Source organism: Lactuca virosa, chromosome 4 (assembly GCF_052849685.1).
Source record: "Lactuca virosa cultivar CGN04683 chromosome 4, Lactuca_virosa_CGN04683_v6, whole genome shotgun sequence".
In the NCBI taxonomy this organism is placed as follows: domain Eukaryota; kingdom Viridiplantae; phylum Streptophyta; class Magnoliopsida; order Asterales; family Asteraceae; genus Lactuca; species Lactuca virosa.
In genome coordinates this window covers 193,422,241-193,444,576 of record NC_136429.1, presented here as the reverse complement: position 1 = coordinate 193,444,576, position 22,336 = coordinate 193,422,241, and the positions used below count along the sequence as shown (strand labels likewise).

The 22,336-nt window shown below is 34.1% G+C and overlaps 1 protein-coding gene across 1 annotated transcript; it reads left to right on the top strand.

Annotated features, from left to right (window-relative positions):
• The first annotated feature begins 20,479 nt into the window (after positions 1-20,479).
• Positions 20,480-22,336, top strand: LOC145107854 (uncharacterized). The gene is made up of 4 exons (XM_079044808.1): positions 20,480-20,629; positions 21,059-21,752; positions 21,880-22,074; positions 22,150-22,336. Exons 2-4 carry the CDS (start codon positions 21,078-21,080, stop codon positions 22,168-22,170), a joined length of 891 nt encoding a protein of 296 aa, XP_078900934.1. The 5' UTR covers positions 20,480-20,629; positions 21,059-21,077; the 3' UTR covers positions 22,171-22,336.

The following is a 22,336-nucleotide window of genomic DNA, read 5'->3' as shown; positions in this document are numbered from 1 at the left end:
TGTTTCATTTTTAACATGGTGTCAAAATATGTATAACTTTGCTAGGATAAAACTTTGCTTCAACACTTGAGTCTTGTACCAAATTTTGGAGTTAAATCAGCCGCAGTTGAATCAGCCGCAGTCTCCTGCTTGGAACTTTTCCATGTCACTTCTCCTCCATTCAGGGTAAATACCCAGCCCGACTGAGAGCGGAAATTATCTATGTCGGTCTGAAAGCTGGCGTCGCTATACCCTGTTACTCTCAAGTAGTAACTCCCACCGAGGGTAAGGATCCAGTCCTTAGTCCTCTGTAGGTACTTAAGAATGTTCTTAATTGCAGTCCAATGAGCTTTACCAGGGTTCCCTTAATATCTGCTGACCATGCTCAAGGCAAAGGCCACATCAGGGCGAGGACAAGTCATAGCATACATGATCGAACCAACTGCCGAAGCATATGGTATACGACTCATTTATGCTATCTCAGTCTCTATACTCGGACTCTGAGTCTTACTCAGTTTGGTGTTACCTTGGATAGGTAAGTCACCTTTCTTGGAGTTCTCCATGCTGAAACGTTTCAGCACCTTGTCCAAGTAGGTACTTTGACTAAGTCCTATTAGTCTCTTACTTATGTTTCTCAATATCCTTATCCCAAGAATATAAGCAGCTTCTCCGAGATCCTTCATAGCAAAACACTTCCCAAGCCAGGACTTAACCTCCTGCACGGTTGGGATGTCATTTCCTATGAGTAGTATGTCATCCACATACAATATTAGAAAACTAACTATACTCCCACTAGCTTTGACATATACACAGGACTCATCTTCGCTTCTTGAAAATCCAAACTCTTTGACTTTCTCATCAAAACAAAGATTCCACCTGCGAGATGCTTGTTTCAATCCATAAATGGATTTATCAAGCTTACACACTCTATTAGGGTACTTTTCATCAACAAAACCTTCTGGCTGATTCATGTAATCATCCTCAGCCAACTTTCCATTAAGGAAATCGGTTTTGACATCCATTTGCCATATTTCATAATCATGAAATGCAGCAATGGCTAGCATAATCCTTATAGACTTAATCTTCGCTACTGGTGATAAGGTCTCATCATAATCAACTCCCGGAGTTTGAGTATAACCCTTTGCAACTAGTCGCGCCTTGTATGTGTGTACATTCCCATCCATGTTGGTCTTCTTCTTGAAGATCCATTTGCACCCGACTGTCTTACGACCCGGTACATTATCAACCAAGTTCCAAACTTGATTGTCATATATGGATTGAATCTCGTTGTCCATAGCCTCTTTCCATTTGGCTGACTCAGGGCCTGCCATGGCTTCCCTATAACTGTTAGGTTCATCCAAATTAACCAGTGTATTATCACTAATCAATGTATCACCTTCCGTAGTAATATGGAAACCATAATAATGCTCAGGTGCATTTCTAACTCTAGTGGAACGCCTTAGAGGTACAGACTCGTCAGTTGGTCCAACAGTCTCCCACATGGATAAGTCTAATAACTATAACTGCCAATGCTACTTCAGCATCCGATTAGCAATCGTAGCTTTCAAAAGTCGTTGTCGAACTCTGACCTAGTCAGTGACGCGTTCTTTAGATAATGGATCATATATTCCTCTGTTCTACAAGATATCAGCCGGACAAATACATGGAACAATGTCATACTTATTGTCCAACAGTTTGTTTCCAGATTTCCGATATGTTTGACATAGAACATAATTGAACACATCAATTTAGTTCAGACTGGGCCCGACATATAAATCAAAACAAATCATCAAGGGGCCCAAATATCGCTTTTGATCCTCTTAGGATAAAAGGAATAGATAAACTTCGACATTATATGCTTGTACTAACTACTCGTTGAATCATGCACAACGATACGTTTTATAACATCAAGTTACTGATACGTTTTCGTATCATCAATGCACAACCAATTTGTAGTCAACAACTCATATATCTTGGTTTGAAGACTATATGATATTATCATCTCACAATCACTCGTGATAAATTCCATGAAGTGATTCAGGTGGGTGCGGGTTGATCCAATGCTCAAATCTTATTTCACGAGCACTCATGAATGGTGTAGCAGACTTTTGCTATGTACAACACCTTAGACAATCTACAAGACAACTCATGACAGTCTTGCTTCATACGTACTTCCAAAGTATGATCGACTGTGGATAGTTTGAATAATCTTATTATTCTGGAAGTCAAAACATGCAAAGTGAAACACAAGAATAATCGAATCCAATATGGTCTCAACACTTTTGAATATAAATAAAACACCTTTGATTTAATCACCATATTGATTACACATTATTCATTGTATAATGCTTCGATTTATCAACTTTATACTAGAATTAAAACAATAGTTATCCCATGCTCCAAGCATGCACACTATGTTTACCGATGGTCCTTACTTTGTGAAAAAGATCATATGTAACCATTTCCAATGATACTCATTTCATAATTCCAAATCCTTATAGTAAGTGTAAGAATACCAAATTCTTGCCTTTTACTATAATCTGTCAGATTCTAAACTTAAATGTAATAATCCTTTCGTAATGTCAATGCACAAAGTCACAAAACTATGCCAATAATATTACAAAGTATTCCTTTTGGACATTGGTTACTGAACCAAATCCATGGAAGCGAAGTCTCATATTCAAAGTATATTCCTTTCTTAAGATTGTGTCACTCAAGTTACAATCTTGGAGTACAACTCTAAGACTTGATTTTGGAATGAAGTATGATTCATCTATTTGATTTATCCATTTCAACAATTCACGATTCCTCTTCTTAGCCATACCAGTTGTAACATACACGTTCAGTTATCGTGTTATGTAATTTTAAAAGTGAATAATATTGTGAAATATTATATAATTATGAGCATTGAGTTCTAACGGATAGTTTTTACTAGAAATGAAGTAAAACTATGTTTAGAATCGCTCGGAAAATATTGGAAGTCTTATGAGATTCCAATCAAAAGTCAAATATTGAAATTTAACGAAACTATAAAATTTGAAATAAGTGAAATTTTATTACTGAAAGTTGTAAAGAATCTCATTAGAAGCATTTAGGCGAAAACCTCATCGAAATCCGAGTTATAACGAAGAAGTTATAATCAATCGAAGATCCACGACAAAACCGGCACGGCGCCGAATGACGTAAAAAGTGAGTTTTTGATAAACTACTTTTTAGCCTTGGTGATCTACACGAAAGTCGTAGTATTTGTTAAACCAAGAATTTTGATAAAAAGAACGCCCAAATCTGACTTCGTATGAGGAAGTTATGATTTTTCTAAATTTCAGCTTAGCGGTAGACAGCTAAAAACTCGAAATAAAGATCGAGCGATATTTAGCCGACACAATCTAAACGAGAATCGAAGGTCTCGTCAATAGTAGTACAACGGTAAAAAGACAGACGAAAACGGATGTCGGATGAAGAAGTTATGAATTTTTAACGGATTTACCAGTCCCGGTCTGTTAAAAATAATAATATTAAAAATAAAGTCAAAATTAGCCGACGAAGTCTAAACGAAAGTTGTAGAATATATTCCCGCCTACGCGTGCATATAAAGAACGTAAAAAACGGAGACCGTATGCAAAAGTTATGGATTTTAGAAGGTTTGGGTGCAATTTACGAGGAATCTCGCATAGGTCACGTCACCTTCGCTCCATGCGCGCCCCGTGTCCGATCCATGACTCATCCGAAGTTGGCTCTGCCGCGTGTCGCACACCTATCGCCTTCCGATTGGACCGAACCGCGGACCAGTGCGCGCCCGACGTGCCTCGCACAGGTGCCCGCGTCCGACCTCGCATACGTGTCTCTCTCCCTCGCTGCCACCTGCCTTCGCTGACTCACCCTTCTCGGCCGACCCTCGCAATCTCGCCCTATAAATAGGAAGGCTGCGAGCCTTCCCGGGTAAAATGAGATTTTTGCCACTTTTTCATCCAAATTCAATATTTTTATTATTTTGACTTCCCCCGAAGCCCCGATATCATTTTTAAAGCCCGAAATACGTTCCGAAGTGCCCGGAGAGCCCGAGAAATTTATCTTTTCGGTTTGAAGCTCTACCCTCGCAAGGCCCAATTTTCAATAAAGCTCCCGGTTTTCAACGACGAAACTTTATTATTGTAACGAAGTGCTGCACAAATTACTATTTTAACCTCTGGTTATTTCAAGGTGAGTTTAATATATAGGAACAATTGTATGTTATGTGTTATATGTGCTATGTGCTTTTCAGTGTTATTATTCCGGGTTATTTTCCCGTGTTATTTTTATCCCTGCTATTTATGATAGCAAAGCTATACCTTTGACCATGTGATCAGTGAAAGGACTTAGATTCACGGTGGTACTGGTACGTAGCCTCTGGCCATGTAGAGCATGTCTCCGTAAGAGAATGACTTCTATTCTATGGCATTGGCAGATGGTTAGACAGGGCTATAAGCCTGAAATCTACCGAAATGTTTAAATCAGAAAGTGTATGTCTTCTGTGCCATTTGGGCCGAAGCTTTATTGATGTATATTATCAAGTATAGAAATTGTCATGTCTCATTGATCGTATATCTTTGAATCAAATCATTGATTGATATGGAAAGTTTGTCACATGATTCACATATGCCTTTGTTGTTCCTTGTTTCTCTTTGCTTCTGCCATATTGAAGTATATATATGGCATAACGTTATATTGTATCTATTATTGAACTCACTAAGCGTCACCGCTTACCCTATCAATGTTTAACAATTGAAGGAGATAAGTAACCAGTATGGTTATATTCTGCCGGAAGATGTAGAATAGTTTATTTTTACTATCACTTCTGTATTTTGGTTTATGTTTGTATAAAATTACAATATCCTGGGTAGTTATGTAAAATATTAAAACATAGTCGGTTTGTATCCAATCTTTTGTAATCACTTTATCAATGTAAGATATTGTTTTATAAATATGCATGTAGCATGTTTTGGAGTAACAATTGTCAAGTATGAAAGTTTGGGTCTTTTAGAAATACGAAAGTTTAGAAAGGGGTTCTTTCAATCATGGTATCAGAGCGGTGGTTTAAGTGAACTGAATTCCACGGGTTGGTATTTAGACTTAAACTGTCTAACGTTCAATATATGAACGGATTCATTAGGAATATATGGATACAAACCATAGGAAAAATTTAAGTGGGGTATTGGGTTGTGATAAACCCTAGTATTTTAAAATATTAACTTACTTCAAAATATTTAGAGAAATAGTTTAAGTGAACTAGGAATTTTGAGAAATTCTAGACTTAAACATGAATTGCTAAGTAATGATGATACGATGTGTATCTAGTATATTTTAGGTTAAACACCTAAATGGACACAAGCACTAGAATATTAAGAGGAGATATGCCTTATATTCTAATATGTGCTAAATGATAAATGAATATAGCATGCCTTAGGTTGCTTGCTTATATTGCTATTACTTGAGAAAGTTTAAGGTCTGTTGCCGACCATAGTATGGGAAAGGAAATTTTATGTATTCCAGATTTAAAAATTTATGTATTAGAACTGATATGAAACTTTTCAAAGTAATAAAAAGACTTATGATAGTCGACATCGATAATTTTATAGATAAACGATAAAGGAATATCGTAAAATAATATTTATGAAGTGTTATCGTAAATAGTGTATTAATACCTATAAAGTGGTATTATACATTTAAAGTATGTTTGATAATATAATAACATCTTTGGAAGAAAGATGTGCGTTTGAAACACATTCAGACGAGATAAATGTTTTGGCATAACCGATGAAGTTGTTCCACCGCTGTCCAGAATGAAGAAATGATTGCTTATAGAGTAAGAAGAACCGAAGATGGTGATCAATACTTCAGCAGTATCGCAATTGATGTTGTACAAGATTTAGAAGATTTAAAGATCAAAGGAAAGGCTAATGAAGTTTTCAGACTCAATAGGCCAAGGCTTTGCCTAAACATTTTGATATCGTGTGTAGTTCAAGTGGTAATCCTATACAGGATGTTCAGACTTAGTATTTAATAATACTGAGCGACTTCTATCACATCCTTATGGAAATTCCATTGTGTGTTAAGCCGACTTTAACATACATGATTAGGATGGTGAAATAGGTTATTTGGTTGTGAAAAGGCTGAGTGGCTTACTTGTTAGAGTAAGGTAGAGTACTTAGTTGAAGAAGATATATACTCATATTATTATATGAGAAGAGATGTTGTAGTTAGGAATGACAGAGAATCAAGTTGAAGCTAGTAGAATATGCTGAGATGCAGCTATAATGCGAATTGCCTAGGATAGATTCCTATGAAGTAGACTTAAAAGATACACTCATGAGAAGAAGATTTACTCACATACAGAATTGAACAAATGTACATGGTGACTTGCATGAATTAGAAGATGATGCAGATAGTTAAAGACTGTTTGTCTCCACGATACTAGAGTAAATTCTGACATAGTGTGTCATGCAAAGTAGACACTACCCGAGAAAGAATATATATGAAGAATTGGAAGTAAAATTTCTATCGACCTATGAAAAAGTATTAGGATATACTAAATCGAGCATATGCATGAGAAGAATCTTAGAAGGCGAGTATAGGAAATCTAAGATATGTTTGATAGAAATGTGAAATCCCTAATTGAGTCTAGGAGAAATTATCATAAGTACTTGTTTGAACACATTCATGTGTGATAAGTTGCTTTGTGATTTTGAATGGTGACTTGGAAACTGCGAGACAATACTTAGGACGAGTATGAGTAGGTGTGAATAGTAGTAGAGGCCTATACTACTGGAAGCACAAGACTCACACTTGGATCGGGGAAAGTCACAAGGTTACCAAGAAGCTAATAATTGATTCCGTTCTTGTTCAAGTATGTCATTACCTTTGTTTCGGTGATGACAAAGGAGACGATTTCCATTCGAACCTTAGTGGTCATAAAGAATCGATTCCGATTAGTATAAATTCGCGAAAGGAGTTGATTGGTTCAGAGAACCATGTCTTGTATAGTGCCGAAACTTCAGTAGGAATATTGAAGAAGTAGATGGTCGAGGTATTCGATAGAAATATAACGATCTTCATTAAAGGATTGAGCAATCATTAGCTAGAGATGTTACTTGCTATGCATGTGGTGTTACTGGCCACAAGAAACGTTTATGCCCTACTCTTACTAGTAAAATGGCGGGGAGTCAAGTTTTCGTTCAACAATCAAAGAGTACACCAACTAAAAAGGAGGAGGTGCCAAAAGCTAAAAGTTGTGTATTCCAGATTACCATAGAAGAGGCACGCGAGAACCTGAATATTGTGACTGGTACATTTCTCGTCAAATCTAGACCTGTTCACATCTTATTTGATTCCAATGCCTCAGATTCTTTTGTGTCTCTAGAATTCGAATATTCTTTTCAAATCGCTTGTTACACATTTGTCCAATCATTTCATATAGATAACATAGGAAGTATATCATTACTTGCTGATAAAGTCTATAGAGATAGTGTCATAGGAATTGAAGGTTATAATCTTCTTGCTAACCTAATTCCTATCTCCTTGCCCAACTTTGATATTATTCTTGGCATGGATCGGTTGTCTAAGAACCGCGCAAAATTCTTGTGCTACGAAAAGATAGTACTCATCCCTATCGAAAGGGAAAATTCTATTTATGTCCATGGTGAAAATAATAATTTCTTTCTTAAAAACTCGTAAATTTATATCGAAAGGATATTCTACTTATCCGGCTTATACAGTTGATATCTCAAAAGAGGGGAAGAAAACTATAATTGATGTTCCCATCATTAATGAATACCCTGATGTTTTCCCCGACGAATTGCCTGAATTACCCCCGGATAGGCAAGTAGAATTCCGAATTGATCTTATACCTAATGCTGCTCCAATTGCCAAAGACTGCTATATAGAATAATAACATTTGGATAATTGTCGACCGGCTGACTAAGAGTGCATATTTTCTCGTCATACGTGAAACGGCTCCAATGGAGAAATACGCACAAGTTTACTTAGACGAAGTTGTGGCGAGACATGGTGTACCACTAAATATTATTTCTGATCGTGATATTCGTTTCACTTCTCACTTTTGGGCGAGTATCCAACGTGAATTGGGATCTCGAGTTGCCCTCAGCACAACTTATCATCCCCAAACAGATGGTCAGACGGAGAGAACAATTCAAACGGTAGAAGATATGCTTTGTGTAGATGTCTTGGAGTTGGTGCACGTCAAGTGGAAACACCATCGAGGCCCAAATTATAATTAGAAAAATAAGAATGAGATAAGAGCGAAATATTCCCAGTCATTTTTATCGTTATGATTTCGGGGACGAAATCCTCAAAAGGAGGAGGTATTTGTAACATACACGTTCAGTTATCGTGTTATGTAATTTTAAAAGTGAATAATATTATAAAATATTATATAATTATGAGCATTGAGTTCAAACGGATAGTTTTTACTAGAAATGAAGTAAAACTATGTTTAGAATCGCTCGGGAAATATTGGAAGTCTTATGAGATTTCAATCAAAAGTCAAATATTGAAATTTAACGAAAATATAAAATTTGAAATAAGTAAAATTTTACTACTGAAAGTTGTAAAAAATCTCATTAGAAGCATTTAGGCAAAAACCTCATCGAAATCCGAGTTATAACGAAGAAGTTATGACCAATCGAAGATCCGCGACAAAACAGGCACGACGCCAAATGACGTAAAAAGTAAGTTTTTGATAAACTACTTTTTAACCTTGGTGATCTAAACGAAGGTCGTAGTATTTGTTAAACCGATAATTTTGATAAAAAGAACGCCCAAATCTGACTTCGTATGAGGAAGTTATGATTTTTCTAAATTTCAGCTTAGCGGTAGACAGCTAAAAACTCGAAATAAAGATCGAGCGATATTTAGCCGACACAACCTAAACGAGAATCGAAGGTCTCGTCAATATTAGTACAACGGTAAAAAGACAGACGAAAACGGATGTCGGATGAAGAAGTTATGAATTTTTAACGGATTTACCAGTCCCGGTCTGTTAAAAATAATAATATTAAAAATAAAGTCAAAATTAGCCGACGAAGTCTAAACGAAAGTTGTAGAATATATTCCCGCCTACGCGTGCATATAAAGAACGTCAAAAACGGAGACCGTATGCGAAAGTTATGGATTTTAGAAGGTTTGGGTGCAATTTCCGAGGAATCTCGCATAGGTCACGTCACCTTCGCTCCATGCGCGCCCCGTGTCCGATCCATGACTCATCCGAAGCTGGCTCCGCCGCGTGTCGCACACCTATCGCCTTCCGATTGGACCAAACCGCGGACCAGTGCGCGTCCGACGTGCCTCGCACAGGTGCCCGCGTCCGACCTCGCATACGTGTCTCTCTCCCTCGCTGCCACCTGCCTTCGCTGACTCACCCTTCTCGGCCGACCCTCGCAATCTCGCCCTATAAATAGGAAGGCTGCGAGCCTTCCCGGGTAAAATGAGATTTTTGCCACTTTTTCACCCAAATTCAATATTTTTATTATTTTGACTTCCCCCGAAGCCCCGATATCATTTTTAAAGCCCGAAATACGTTCCGAAGTGCCCGGAGTGCCCGAGAAATTTATCTTTTCGGTTTGAAGCTCTACCCTCGCAAGGCCCAATTTTCAATAAAGCTCCCGGTTTTCAACGACGAAACTTTATTATTGTAATGAAGTGCTGCACAAATTACTATTTTAACCTCCGGTTATTTCAAGGTGAGTTTAATATATAGGAACAAATGTATGTTATGTGTTATATGTGCTATGTGCTTTTCAGTGTTATTATTCCGGGTTATTTTCCCATGTTATTTTTATCCCTGCTATTTATGATAGCAAAGATATACCTTTGACCATGTGATCAGTGAAAGGACTTAGATTCACAGTGGTACTGGTACGTAGCCTCTGGCCATGTAGAGCATGTCTCCGTAAGAGAATGACTTCTATTCTATGGCATTGGCAGATGGTTAGACAGGGCTATAAGCCTGAAATCTACCGAAATGTTTAAATCAGAAAGTGTATGTCTTATGTGTCATTTGGGCCGAAGCTTTATTGATGTATATTATCAAGTATAGAAATTGTCATGTCTCATTGATCGTATATCTTTGAATCAAATCATTGATTGATATGGAAAGTTTGTCACATGATTCACATATGCCTTTGTTGTTCCTTGTTTCTCTTTGCTTCTGCCATATTGAAGTATATATATGGCATAACGTTATATTGTATCTATTATTGAACTCACTAAGCGTCACCGCTTACCCTATCAATGTTTAACAATTGCAGGAGATAAGTAACCAGTATGGTTATATTCTGTCGGAAGATGTAGAATAGTTTATTTTTACTATCACTTCTGTATTTTGGTTTATGTTTGTATAAAGTTACAATATCCTGGGTAGTTATGTAAAATATTAAAACATAGTCGGTTTGTATCCAATCTTTTGTAATCACTTTATCAATGTAAGATATTGTTTTATAATATGCATGTAGCATGTTTTGGAGTAACAATTGTCAAGTATGAAAGTTTGGGTCTTTCAGAAATACGAAAGTTTAGAAAGGGGTTCTTTCACCAGTGCACTAAGATGTCCTTAGAAGATCAATTGTGATATGGTTTCATAATCACTAAGATAATCATAAAACACGATACTCAAGTACTCTTCCTTCTTTTCAGATTGGAGAAACTTTTATCTTTCTGCCTAATTTGATTCTTCTTAATCGTTCTGCTATACATTGAAACTTTTTCAATGATTCAAAATTACACTTAATCTTGTAAGCATAACCATATTTACTAACTTTAGTAAATCATGACGAATAGTCTTATCGTTCTTTGTGGTGGACCTGACCGGCGCACAACCAAGTGTACCCGATCCCCTAGTCCTTCACTTGACTCACATATACATGTGAACAAGGAATTAGTCTTAATTTCCCAAAGATGAAAATTCTCATTCATCACACAATACAAGTTGCATGATTCCAAGTTCCTATCCAACTGAAACTTGGGTGATGAGAATCTTTCCTTATTTGGTAAATTATGACACTACCACAAACGAAAGAATCAAATTCATTTTCCAATATTGCTATCAATGAAAACATATAAGCAACAATTTTCACAAAATGCCATTGTAAGGAAACTTAAAATAAGATAAAAAATAAAAAAAACTTTTCTTTATTTATAAAAGTGCGGAAAAACTTTTCCTTACAATGCAAATACAAGTGAATACTATGTTGTTATCTATTTCTAAGCAATCTATCATAACTCTTAAGCAGCAGCTCAAAATTATGATCATCAAACCATGCGATCGAAATCCATCTCTTCGCGATCAGATTCAACATGCTTTTCCTTTTAAGTTTCCTCTCTTTTCTTTGATTCTACAAAACATCAAAATGTAATTACATTACATCATGTATTAAGAATATCCAAATAGGAACTTAATAGAGTTAGTAAGTGGACTTACCTGAAGTACATTCAAACATTTTGACTTTACCATCTCTTAGATCTCTCAGGTAATCAGGGCAGCTTCGCTTCTAATAACCCTTTAAATGGCAGTAGAAACAAATGACTTCTTTCACATTGACACATGACATAATTCCAGAAACCTTTCTCTTAAGTTCAACTTTTTGACCTTAGCCAATTTCTTCTCTCCTAGGAGAAGAAATCATTTATGGATTGTCACTGGTGTCCATGGAAACTTGGGAAGTAGATCTTCCAATCAAATTTGCTTTACCAGTGCCCCAAATCATTTATGATTCAGCAGCAACAATCAAATAGGTTAGATCAATAAAGGTCATGTCGTGGTCTTGTTGGATTAATGTCTAAGTCCATAACTATATTTGGTATGTACTTGACCCGACCCGGCATGGTCCATTTGGGTTGCACTTCACCGACACAATTTATATGGATAGTCTTTTGAGAATGGTATATTTATGATTTATATTAATATATTATAAGTTCTAATATATTAATATGGAATCATATTATTTAATTAGTATTGATCAAGAATTAATTTAGAATTAATTAAGTGATCAAAAAGAACTAATTAAATATGGACTCTTATATATATGGAATGGGCCAAGTTCATTTAGGTTGGGCTAAGCTTTCATGGATGGTCCATGGAGCTTTTAACCCATGGATCCTATGTAAATGAAAGGTCATGGGTATTAGGGTTTACATGGATGTAACCCTAATCCTCCATAATATATAAAAGGGTCCTTGGCTCACAAAATTGGCACAAGTGTGTGAAAATAAGAGTGGGCCGATTTTAGTGTGCATACATATTCTCTCAAGTTCTTCCAAGGTGTTTTGGTGATTTGTGATTCCATTTGAGGCTTCCACACTATTGGGGCTAAGCTCTTAAAGCTTGAAGACATCAAGCTACATCAAAAGGTATGTCATCTAACTAGAACTCTGTAGTATAGGTGCTTTATAATATGCTAGTTAGGATGAAACCTTGGAATAGATAATATTTGCATGTATAATAGAGAAAACATAGATCCAAGGTTTATAGGGTTGCATGTACACCATAGGAGTGTTAGAATGCTCAAAACTCAACAGTGGTATCAGAGCCATGGGTTGTTTTCTGTTATATTATGCAAATGTTTTATTTTCAAGTTGGAAAAAAAAGGAAAAAAAAACATGACGTTTGTCAAATTTTAAGATAATTACTTGTTTTGTGAAAAACGAATTATTTGTAAAATTTGAATCATTTGTTATATGAGTTGAATTAGGTCAAATTTAGTAAAAGATAAAATGATATGATTATTTTATTAGTTTTAAAAGTTTGATCTAAATGTTTTAAGGAGTTACAAATTTTGTCATAAAATTTGGGAGCTCAAAAGTTTTTTTTAAAGTTGTGATCTTAAGGGTTTTTGAAACTTCCATAAGTTATGGATATGAAAGTTTTTTTTTTAAAAAAAAATTTGATTCAAAGTTTTTGTGGAGTTACAAAATTTTGTGTTAATGTTTTAAAGAATTACATAACTTGTTCTTAAGTTATGGAACATGGAAAGTTTCATCATAAAACACCATTAATTACATAAGTTATGGAATCCAAAAGTTTTCAAGAATTACAAAACTTGCCCTCAAGTTTTGGAATTTGAGAAAAGTTTTTTATGAAAAAAAGAATTGAATTCTAAAACTCTTGGGTTCATAACTTAAACAATTAATTAAATGGTTTTAATTTTGAGTTTAATAATTGGAATTATGATGTTTTGTTGAATAGTTCAAATTAACTCTTATGGACTTTATTAATAGTTAATTAAAGCGTTTAAGTAAAAGAGTATTATTAAATCCATAAATATATGGTTTGAGTTTAATTAAATTAAAAGTCTAGTTTAATTAATAGATTAAACCATCAAGTATTTTAAATGTCTAAAATACACCCTTATACTATTATAATATTAAAAGTTTAATATATTATATGTATAAGAGCAAGTCGTCTTACCATTAGTAGGCCTCATTCACGAAGCCGGTCTATAAGGGGGGTATAAGGTTGTTGCCTATAAAATGGCACCTTAATGGGTGTCCACTCTCACCCACCACTTCCTTAACTGGTGGATGGTCGTTAGCCGAACAGATAGGACAAAGACTATAATTCTCCCTTCATTAAAAGTATTAATGATAAATACTAAGTAACTAAACCTTTTATTAATTCCCAATCTTAGTTACTTAGGAAAATGTGAATAAGGTGCTAATCCATGAAATTACACTTTGCACTTTGTTTAAACCGTTAGTGGAGCGTGTGTGGTTAACTGGCACACTAACCTGGATTTAACAAAGTAGGCAAAGGGTAACTTAATATTTATCATAGTATCGGTGGAGCTCGTGTGGTTAACCGGCACATCGATTGAGGGGTAAATATTAAGGGTACCAAGTATATTTGCATGGTTACTTCACACCTTGTTTTGTGATCCTCGACATCCCAGTCACAAAACCTGAAGGGCACACTCGAGATTGAAACATGCCATTGAAAAGTTCAATGAATCTCAAAAGATCTAGGAGTTTCAAATCCAAGTAAAAAACCTAATTAAATTATTTCGTTTTTCATGGTGGAAATTGGTAAATCGTCATTTACCTACCTTCAACTATTTTATAACTCGGATTACGACATCCCTCTTCCAGTTATAAATAGGTTGTTGGATCCTAGCCTTAATATTTCATATTGAGTGTTATATTAAGGACTTTAGATCAACTATCTTGAATATCTCCCAAAAGATGTCGAGTTCAGACATCTATGATCTTCCCAAATCTCTTGGAACTTTACTTCCTCCACCTCCTCCAATTATTCTCCCTAACCCACAAGTTCAAGGTCACTCAAGCCTTAATGGCAAGCAAGGTCTATGTGTGATCACATCTTAGAGATGAAGTCACATATTGACAAGCCGGGAGAGTTGGGTTTCAAAGTCTTGAGAAAGTTGGATGTTCAATCACTTTCTAAGTCACATAGTGAGTTCCTTTGGGACTACTATGATACAGACTATGACATGAACCTTAATGATCATATCTATTTGCTTGGTGCTGCTGAATCAGCAATGATTTGGAACGATAGTGAAGAAAATTTGATTAGAAGATCAACTTCCCAAAAACTTTATGGACAGTGACAATGGTGACACTGGAAATCCAGAAAAAGCATTCTCTTCCCAATGGAAAGGGATTGGCCATAGTCAACCCGGTTGACCAAATGGTAAAGAGAAAGGCTAAGTCTGAGATAGTCCCATTACCAAAGGGTCCATATGTTTATTTTGCCAAAGGAAGGGGCGTTGATTGCAAAGCTGCCAAATTTACCTAAGGATGTTAAAGTCAATAAGTTTGACTCTACATCAGGTAGAGCCCATTATCTAACTCTGTTAAGTTCTATTCTGAGATCCTCATTACATGATGTGATTGGGTCACATGTTGATGTTTTAAGAATCAAAGAATAGAGAGAAATCTTAAAGGAAGTATATGCTGATTCTGATCGCGAAGGTGGATTCCGATCGCATCAGAATTTTGAGCAGTTGCTTAAGAAGTTATGATATATTGCTAAGTAATAGATAACAACAATTTTCCATGTGGATTGTAAGGATAAGTTTTTCCGCAAAGTTTTAAAATAAAAGAAAATTGTTTAATTTTGTTTATTTGAAATATCCTTACAATGACATTTGTGGAAAATTATTGCTTATATGATTTCACTTACAGCAATATTGGAAAATGGATTTGATTCTTTCATTTGTGGTAGTGTCTAAATTTACCAAATCAGGAAAGTTCCTTATCACCCAAGTTTCAATTGGACCGAAACTTGGAATCATGCAAGTTGAATAGTATGATGAATGAGAACTTTCAAGCATTGGAAAATCAAGACTAATTACTTGTTCACATGGATGTGTGAGTCAAGTGAAGGACTAAAGGGATCGAGTACACATTCTTGTGCACTGGTCATGTCCACCACAAAGCTCGTTAAGACTATTTGATTTACTAAAGTTTAGTAAATATGGTTATACTTACAAGTTTAAGTATAATTCTGAAACATTAGAAAAGTCTCAATGTATGGCAGAATGAATGGGAAGAATCAAATTAGGCAGAAAGATAAAAGTTTCTCAAATCTGAAAAGATGGGAGAGTACTTTAGTATCATGTTTGTGATCATCTTAATGATTTAGAAATCATATCACAATTAGTCCTCTAAAGGTCATCTTAGTGCATTCTTATGACTAAAAAGAGGAGTCATGAATTGTTGAAATGGTTAGATCAGGAAGATGAGTCATACTTCGTTCCAAAACAATTCTTAGAGTCATACTCCAAGATTGTAACTTGAGTGACATATCTTAAAGAAAGGTTTAAAACACTTTTCAAATGTAAGAGTAAAAGTGTCCTACTCTTGTACATTTGAAATTGGTAAGTTGTGATGTTTTGGATAAAACAAAGACCAACTAAGGCCAATTGTGTGAAGTGTTTGTCTTGATAAAGAATCCGCACTATCTCTTGAATATTTGGCAAGATAGTCTTATATGTCAAGAGGATAGTGGGAGTCTTAAAGATCCTAAAAAGAATTTCAAGAACTAATCAAGAATAAAACCTGAGGTTCTTCACTAGCACACGACTTGAGGTTTATAACCTATCGTGTTGACATATTCTGTGCCCATTCCAGTTAAAGTTGGCTTTGCATAGGAGTTCTGAAAGTTCTCAATTGGTTGCATAACAACTTGGAAGCAATGGCAGGCCCTGTACTGCCAGGTGGCAAGAAGTTAAGATTGCATAAGTTCAGTCCATATGAGTTTGGATTTGTCATTATCCTTGTCTTGTGACTATGGTTTTGACGATTCACATGGATAAGAACACATACACCATAAAATCTAAGGGTCATAAGGTTTCTCTCCGATTCATGAAAATGATGGTGAGGAAACACTTCCACCAAGTAGATTTGAAGCAGATGGCAAAAGGTCTAAACAATTGAGACTATGATTATGGCATCCCTTTTCATAGTTCTGAAATTGTTTAGACACACATGCATGCTATCTAAGGAAAGGTGTATGATTTTGATAAAGTTTTATCAAAGCATCTCGTATCAGAAATCTGAACTTTGGTAAGAAAGTCAATAAAGTATTGATTTCTAGAAGTCCAGCTGATTTCTGAGTACATGTCAAAGCTAGTGGGAGCATAAGTGTTATGCTAATAATCATCATGTTAGTGGGAGCATGATAATTATTGTTAGTGTTGCAAGTTAGCAATGTTAATTATAGAAAACAAAAGTTTCAATTCGTGAGGCTGCAGGGATTGAAAAAGTTGTTTTGCTATAATTAAGGGAGAGGATATACTTCATTTCAGTTCTAAAGGCTTAGATTGAGACCTTAATCATCTTTAGTCAAGAATATATATATATATATATATATATATATATATATATATATATGAATTTCATGTTGGATTGGTTCAACTTAAGGAAATTCTATATATTGCGTTCTCAAAATTCGATTATGATTACGGCATCCCTCTTCATAGTCAAATTTTGAAAACATGGCAAATAAAAAAATTGTAGCAAAAGACTGGTCTAGAATCATGTCTTTATGTGAGACATCATGAATCGTGTACCATTTGCTTTGGGTACAGGATCGATTGCATGTGCTATAATATTTGTCATTTCTAAATTTTTCCAAATGCCGAGAGGCATTAAGAAGGGAAAAGGTCTAGAATTGGATATGACTAAAATGATTAAGCAATTATCGAGGACAATATGAGGTTTACCAAAGATTGGTTGCTCAGGGACAGTTGGAAGGATAGTGCTAATTTTGGAAGGACCATATTGAAGTATTCTGAAAAGAGGCATCTCTTATTCAGAAGTGATAGTCAAAATGAGAATATGGAGTTGTCTCCATAGGTGGAAGTTATCTGTGTAAGATTAGAAAACTTAATGCAAGAAGCATGTCCAAAGCAATGTACTTTGAATATGAGACTTAGTTTCCATGGAGTTGATCTCCATTGGAATACCTTATAATGACTGTTGACAAGTCTTTGTGACTTTGTACATATTCATTACAGGAGGGTCAGTGCATATAAGTTTAAAATCTAAACAGATTTCGATAAATGATAGGAATTTGAAATTCTCACATTTTTCAATAAGGATTTGGGAGTGTGAAATTAGAATCATTGAAATTATGTTCAATTGGTTTATTTCACAAAGTAAGGATCATAGACAAACATAGAGTGCATACTTGGTGTATGGCAAAGCTATTGTTTAAGAAAAACATAGTGTACATGCTTGGAGCATGGGACAACTAGTGTTTTTAATTCAAGTATAAAGTTGATAAAACCGAAACAATGAATAATGAGTAATCAGTATGGTGATAAATAAAAGTGTTTATTTATATTCATAGGGTTTGATACCATATTTGATTCATTTATTCTTGTGTTTCACTTTGCATGTTTTGACTTCCAGAATAACTAAGTCGCTCTTCCTGAATGATTAAGTTATTCAAACCATCCACAGTCGGTCATATGTTGGAAGTAGATATGAATCAAGACTGTCATGGGTTGGTTTGTAGAGGTCCAAGTTGGTGGACAAAGTGGTGCTACAACACTCATGAGTGCTCATAAGTTCTGAGTATTGGATTCAACCCGCGCTCATTTGAATCACTTCATGGATTTTATCACGAGTGATCATGAGACGATAATATCTTATATTCTTCAAACCTAGAGATATGAGTTGTTACTATGAGTTGGTTATACATTGATTGCACGAAAACGCATTTGGTAACTCGATGTTATAAAACGTGTCTTTGTGTATGATTCAACAAGTAGTAGAACAAGCCATATGAGTTGAAGTTTGTGTATTTTCATATTTTGCTTGTTTTGTTTTTTTTGGATGATATAATTTTTTTTTCTCAATGATGGTAGTCTCTCGTTCAATGCATAACAAATTTATTTATTTATTTGTTTATTTTTCTAATGATAAATCTTCTTTACCAAATATAATATATATACAAATATTTCTTATGCTTATCATTAAAGTTTTTTTTTTAAATGTATAGATACTTGGAATAAATGAATCTATCAATTTAACAATTCAAAGATTAACAAATTAAAATGTAAACTTTTATACTTATTTAAGATGTTTAAAGATAAAACTACGCAATCAAGTAAATATCTTAAAAAAAAAATTTAAACAACCAATTTTAGACAATCTTACACAAAAATGATAACATATGTTTATTTTTATTTATTTTAGATAACAAATAACAAGTAGATTGTTATGTCCATTAAAATTTTAGAAGTATGTGGTGTTATTATTTATTTTATTCTATAAATGGGCACTTAAATGAAAAAAAAATCATAAGTAAATTGTTATTTCTTATGTTCCTCAACAAAAAAGATAAATATGTTGGTGATGATGATGCTACATACAAGGTTGTTGAATCAAAAACTAATTATTAATATATATCGACTTTGCTTGATGATTTAAATCTTTATCAACACAAGGGGTCGTTGGAATGATGGTAGTCTCTCGTTCAATGCATAACAATTTTATTTATTTATTTGTTTATTTTTCTAATGATAAATCTTCTTTACCAAATATAATACATATACAAATATTTCTTATGCTTATCATTAAAGTTTTTTTTAAATGTATAGATACTTGCTTGGAATAAATGAATCTATCAATTTAACAATTCAAAGATTAACAAATTAAAATGTGAACTTTTATAATTATTTAAGATGTTTAAAGATAAAACTACGCAATCAAATAAGTAAATATCTTACAAAAAAATTTTAAACAACCAATTTTAGACAATCTAACACAAAAATGATAACCTATGTTTATTTTTATTTATTTTAGATAACAAATAACAAGTACGATGTTATGTCCATTAAAATTTTAGAAGTATGTGGTGTTATTATTTATTTTATTCTATAAATGGTCACTTAAATGAAAAAAAAAATCATAAGTAAATTGTTATTTCTTATGTTCCTCAACAAAAAAGATAAATATGTTGGTGATGATGATGCTACATACAAGGTTGTTGAATCAAAAACTAATTATTAATATATATCGACTTTGCTTGATGATTTAAATCTTTATCAACACAAGGGGTCGTTGGAATATTGTGAGCTTATATTTACTTTAATAAAGGTGATTTAGAGGATGAAGAAGGTGATGATGAAAGAAGAAGTTTTTTCTTAAGCATGCATCCCCAATTTTGATGCCATAGCTCGCATCACATTGTTCTAGTTGCTTTATATTTTTTTTCTTTGAAATGCTATTTTAAGAAAAAACTTATAAATTTATATTAAAAGATTTAAATCTCATTTTCAATGTACAAGAGTTGAGAAAAATAAACATAAGTATAAAGATTGTTTTAGGTGTGAGACATGTGTCTTACCCTAAGTAGTGTTAGTTTTATACATTGCATTTATTACAAAGATGTAAATAAAGTAGCGTCAGTTATACATATTTTTGTAATTAAAGTAACGATAATTACAAAAAAATATTGTTTGGTTCATTGGCGCAGACGCATGTATTACATTTAAGAGGTCTCGAGTTTGTGTCTCTTTCTCACAATTCTTTGTATTTCTTTTTATAAGATGCTAACGTGACATTTCACAACAAAAGATGCCCGATCAGCATGAACATGAAAAAAAATATAAAGTGAATAAAATTAATATCTTGCAATGGAGCAAACTAAAAAGAACTTAGTTTGGGTAAAACTTTTTTTTTTGGCACTTAAAGGTTTTTTTCTATGGTATTTACTTTAAGAAAATTGAAAATCGGTGGAAAAGATAGAAAAATGTAATACTAGAAAGTTAAATAAATTAATTAGATAAAATTAGTAAAATAAAAAATAAAAGTAAAAAAAGGAAAAACTCTACTTAAGGTTTTTGTTGCAAATGCAATAATAATAAAAAAGTAAAAGCGGGTTTTTATAATTTTATGGCAATGAAAATAAATTACGAACCCTAACTTGAACCGGAATTATCGATACCGGTCCTAATATATCTAAATAAATCCTGATTCCTGAATATGATTCCTCCATTTACTGGAATCAGTTTCCCTCATTCCGCGTAAGTATCAATCACATAAATCCCTTCGATTCGCTACTTTAGACAACTACAAATATCTCCCGTCGAGGGTTTGCGTCTCTCCATCTTCATCGGATCGATCTTAGCAGGTAATTTTCATTAGATTCCCAACTTTCATAACATAAATGCATGTAAATGTTGGTATATGTTTACGTTATGCCAAAATCTATATCAAATTAGAGTCTTGCACAAACACTTTGCGATTATGTTAACCTAGGGTTTCTACTAAACTATTATTTGAGGGCTTTTTTTTTTTGGCTAAATTTCGAGAGTAACTCTTGCCGATGTATTCGTAAGCCTTAAAGATTATACCGACTGGTTGCTTATAGCGAAGCTACCGTTGTCCAATTTGCCTATGATTGCGATAATCTATTGGATTTTTGTGTTATCGAAGCAAACATGGATTGTTTCTGGCAGTTATTATGGAACCTCAAGTTCTTTCACGGGTTTCCAGCATCTTATGATATGAATTTAAACTAAAAAAAACAGCATTTAACTCTCTTGTTTGTTTCCAACAGGTAGAAAGAAGAAGAAAATATGGATGTTGACATTGACCACTACACTATTCTTGGATTACAATCTGGTGAAGAAGGATCGAAGCTCTCAGAAAAAGAAATAACAAAAGCATACCGATTAAAAGCTTTAGAATTACACCCTGACAAAAGACCCAATGACCCAAACGCCCCTTCCAATTTCCAAAAACTACAAACATCATACCAAATCCTTAAAGATGAAAAAGCCCGAAAACTTTTCGATGATCTTCTTCGAGTAAAACAACAAAAAATTCAACGCCAATCACAACAAGACTCCAAACGTAGAAGAATGATGTCAGATCTTGAAGAACGAGAGAAGAATGCTTTTAATCATCATGATCCAACTGCAAAAGCTAGAGATGAAGAAGAGAGTATTGCAAGAAAACTTAGAGAAGAAATTAATAGGATTCGTGAAAAACATGGAAACAATAATACGGGTTTTACTGAAACCGGAGAATCTTCTAGAAAGAAAGAAAAGGTTAGTGTAGAAAAAAGTAATGTGATTGATACAGATAAGGAGAAGATGCTTAAAGTGTCATGGGAGAAGGGTGGTTTGGAGTATAGTGCGGAAAGATTGAGGGGGTTATTTGAAACATTTGGTGAGGTTAAAGATGTGGTTATTAGAAGCTCCAAGAAAAAGGGTTCTGCTCTTATTGTCATGGCTTCCAAAGAAGCAGCTGTAAGTTTAACTTTTTTTTTTTTTTCCATAATTTTTTTTTAGCATTGTACTTTGATTTACAAAAAAGGGTCCTTAATTATCAAGTGTCCACATTTAACAGTGTGTGTGTGTGTGTATTTATTGACAGGTGGCAGCAACTGGAACTGTGTGTGGAGATCTTTCAAATCCTTTATTGGTTATACCACTTGAAGCAGCAGTAACTAATTCTTTTCCAACATTTCGTGAGCCTGTGAAGTCTTCAAATGGTGAACATGTAAATGAAGAGCTTGTTGGAGCTAGATATCAGGCTTTTGAAGATTCTGTTTTGCAAAAACTTCAAAAGGTTTGACTATTTGACTTTCACTTCAATTTCTTTAATTCTTGTTCTTCCTTTTTGACATTTAATTTTCTTTTGCAGGCTGCTGAGAGACAAAAATGAGTTTTTGCAGAATATCTAGAATTTAAGTTCCAAAATTGCTACTTGTTTTGTGTACATTGATTATATTATAATAGAATGATAGGTGACATGTATTGGAAACTTTGAGTTATTACAACTCTTGTGCAAATTTGAATCTAAAAATTAACAAAGAGAGTATTATTGTTCA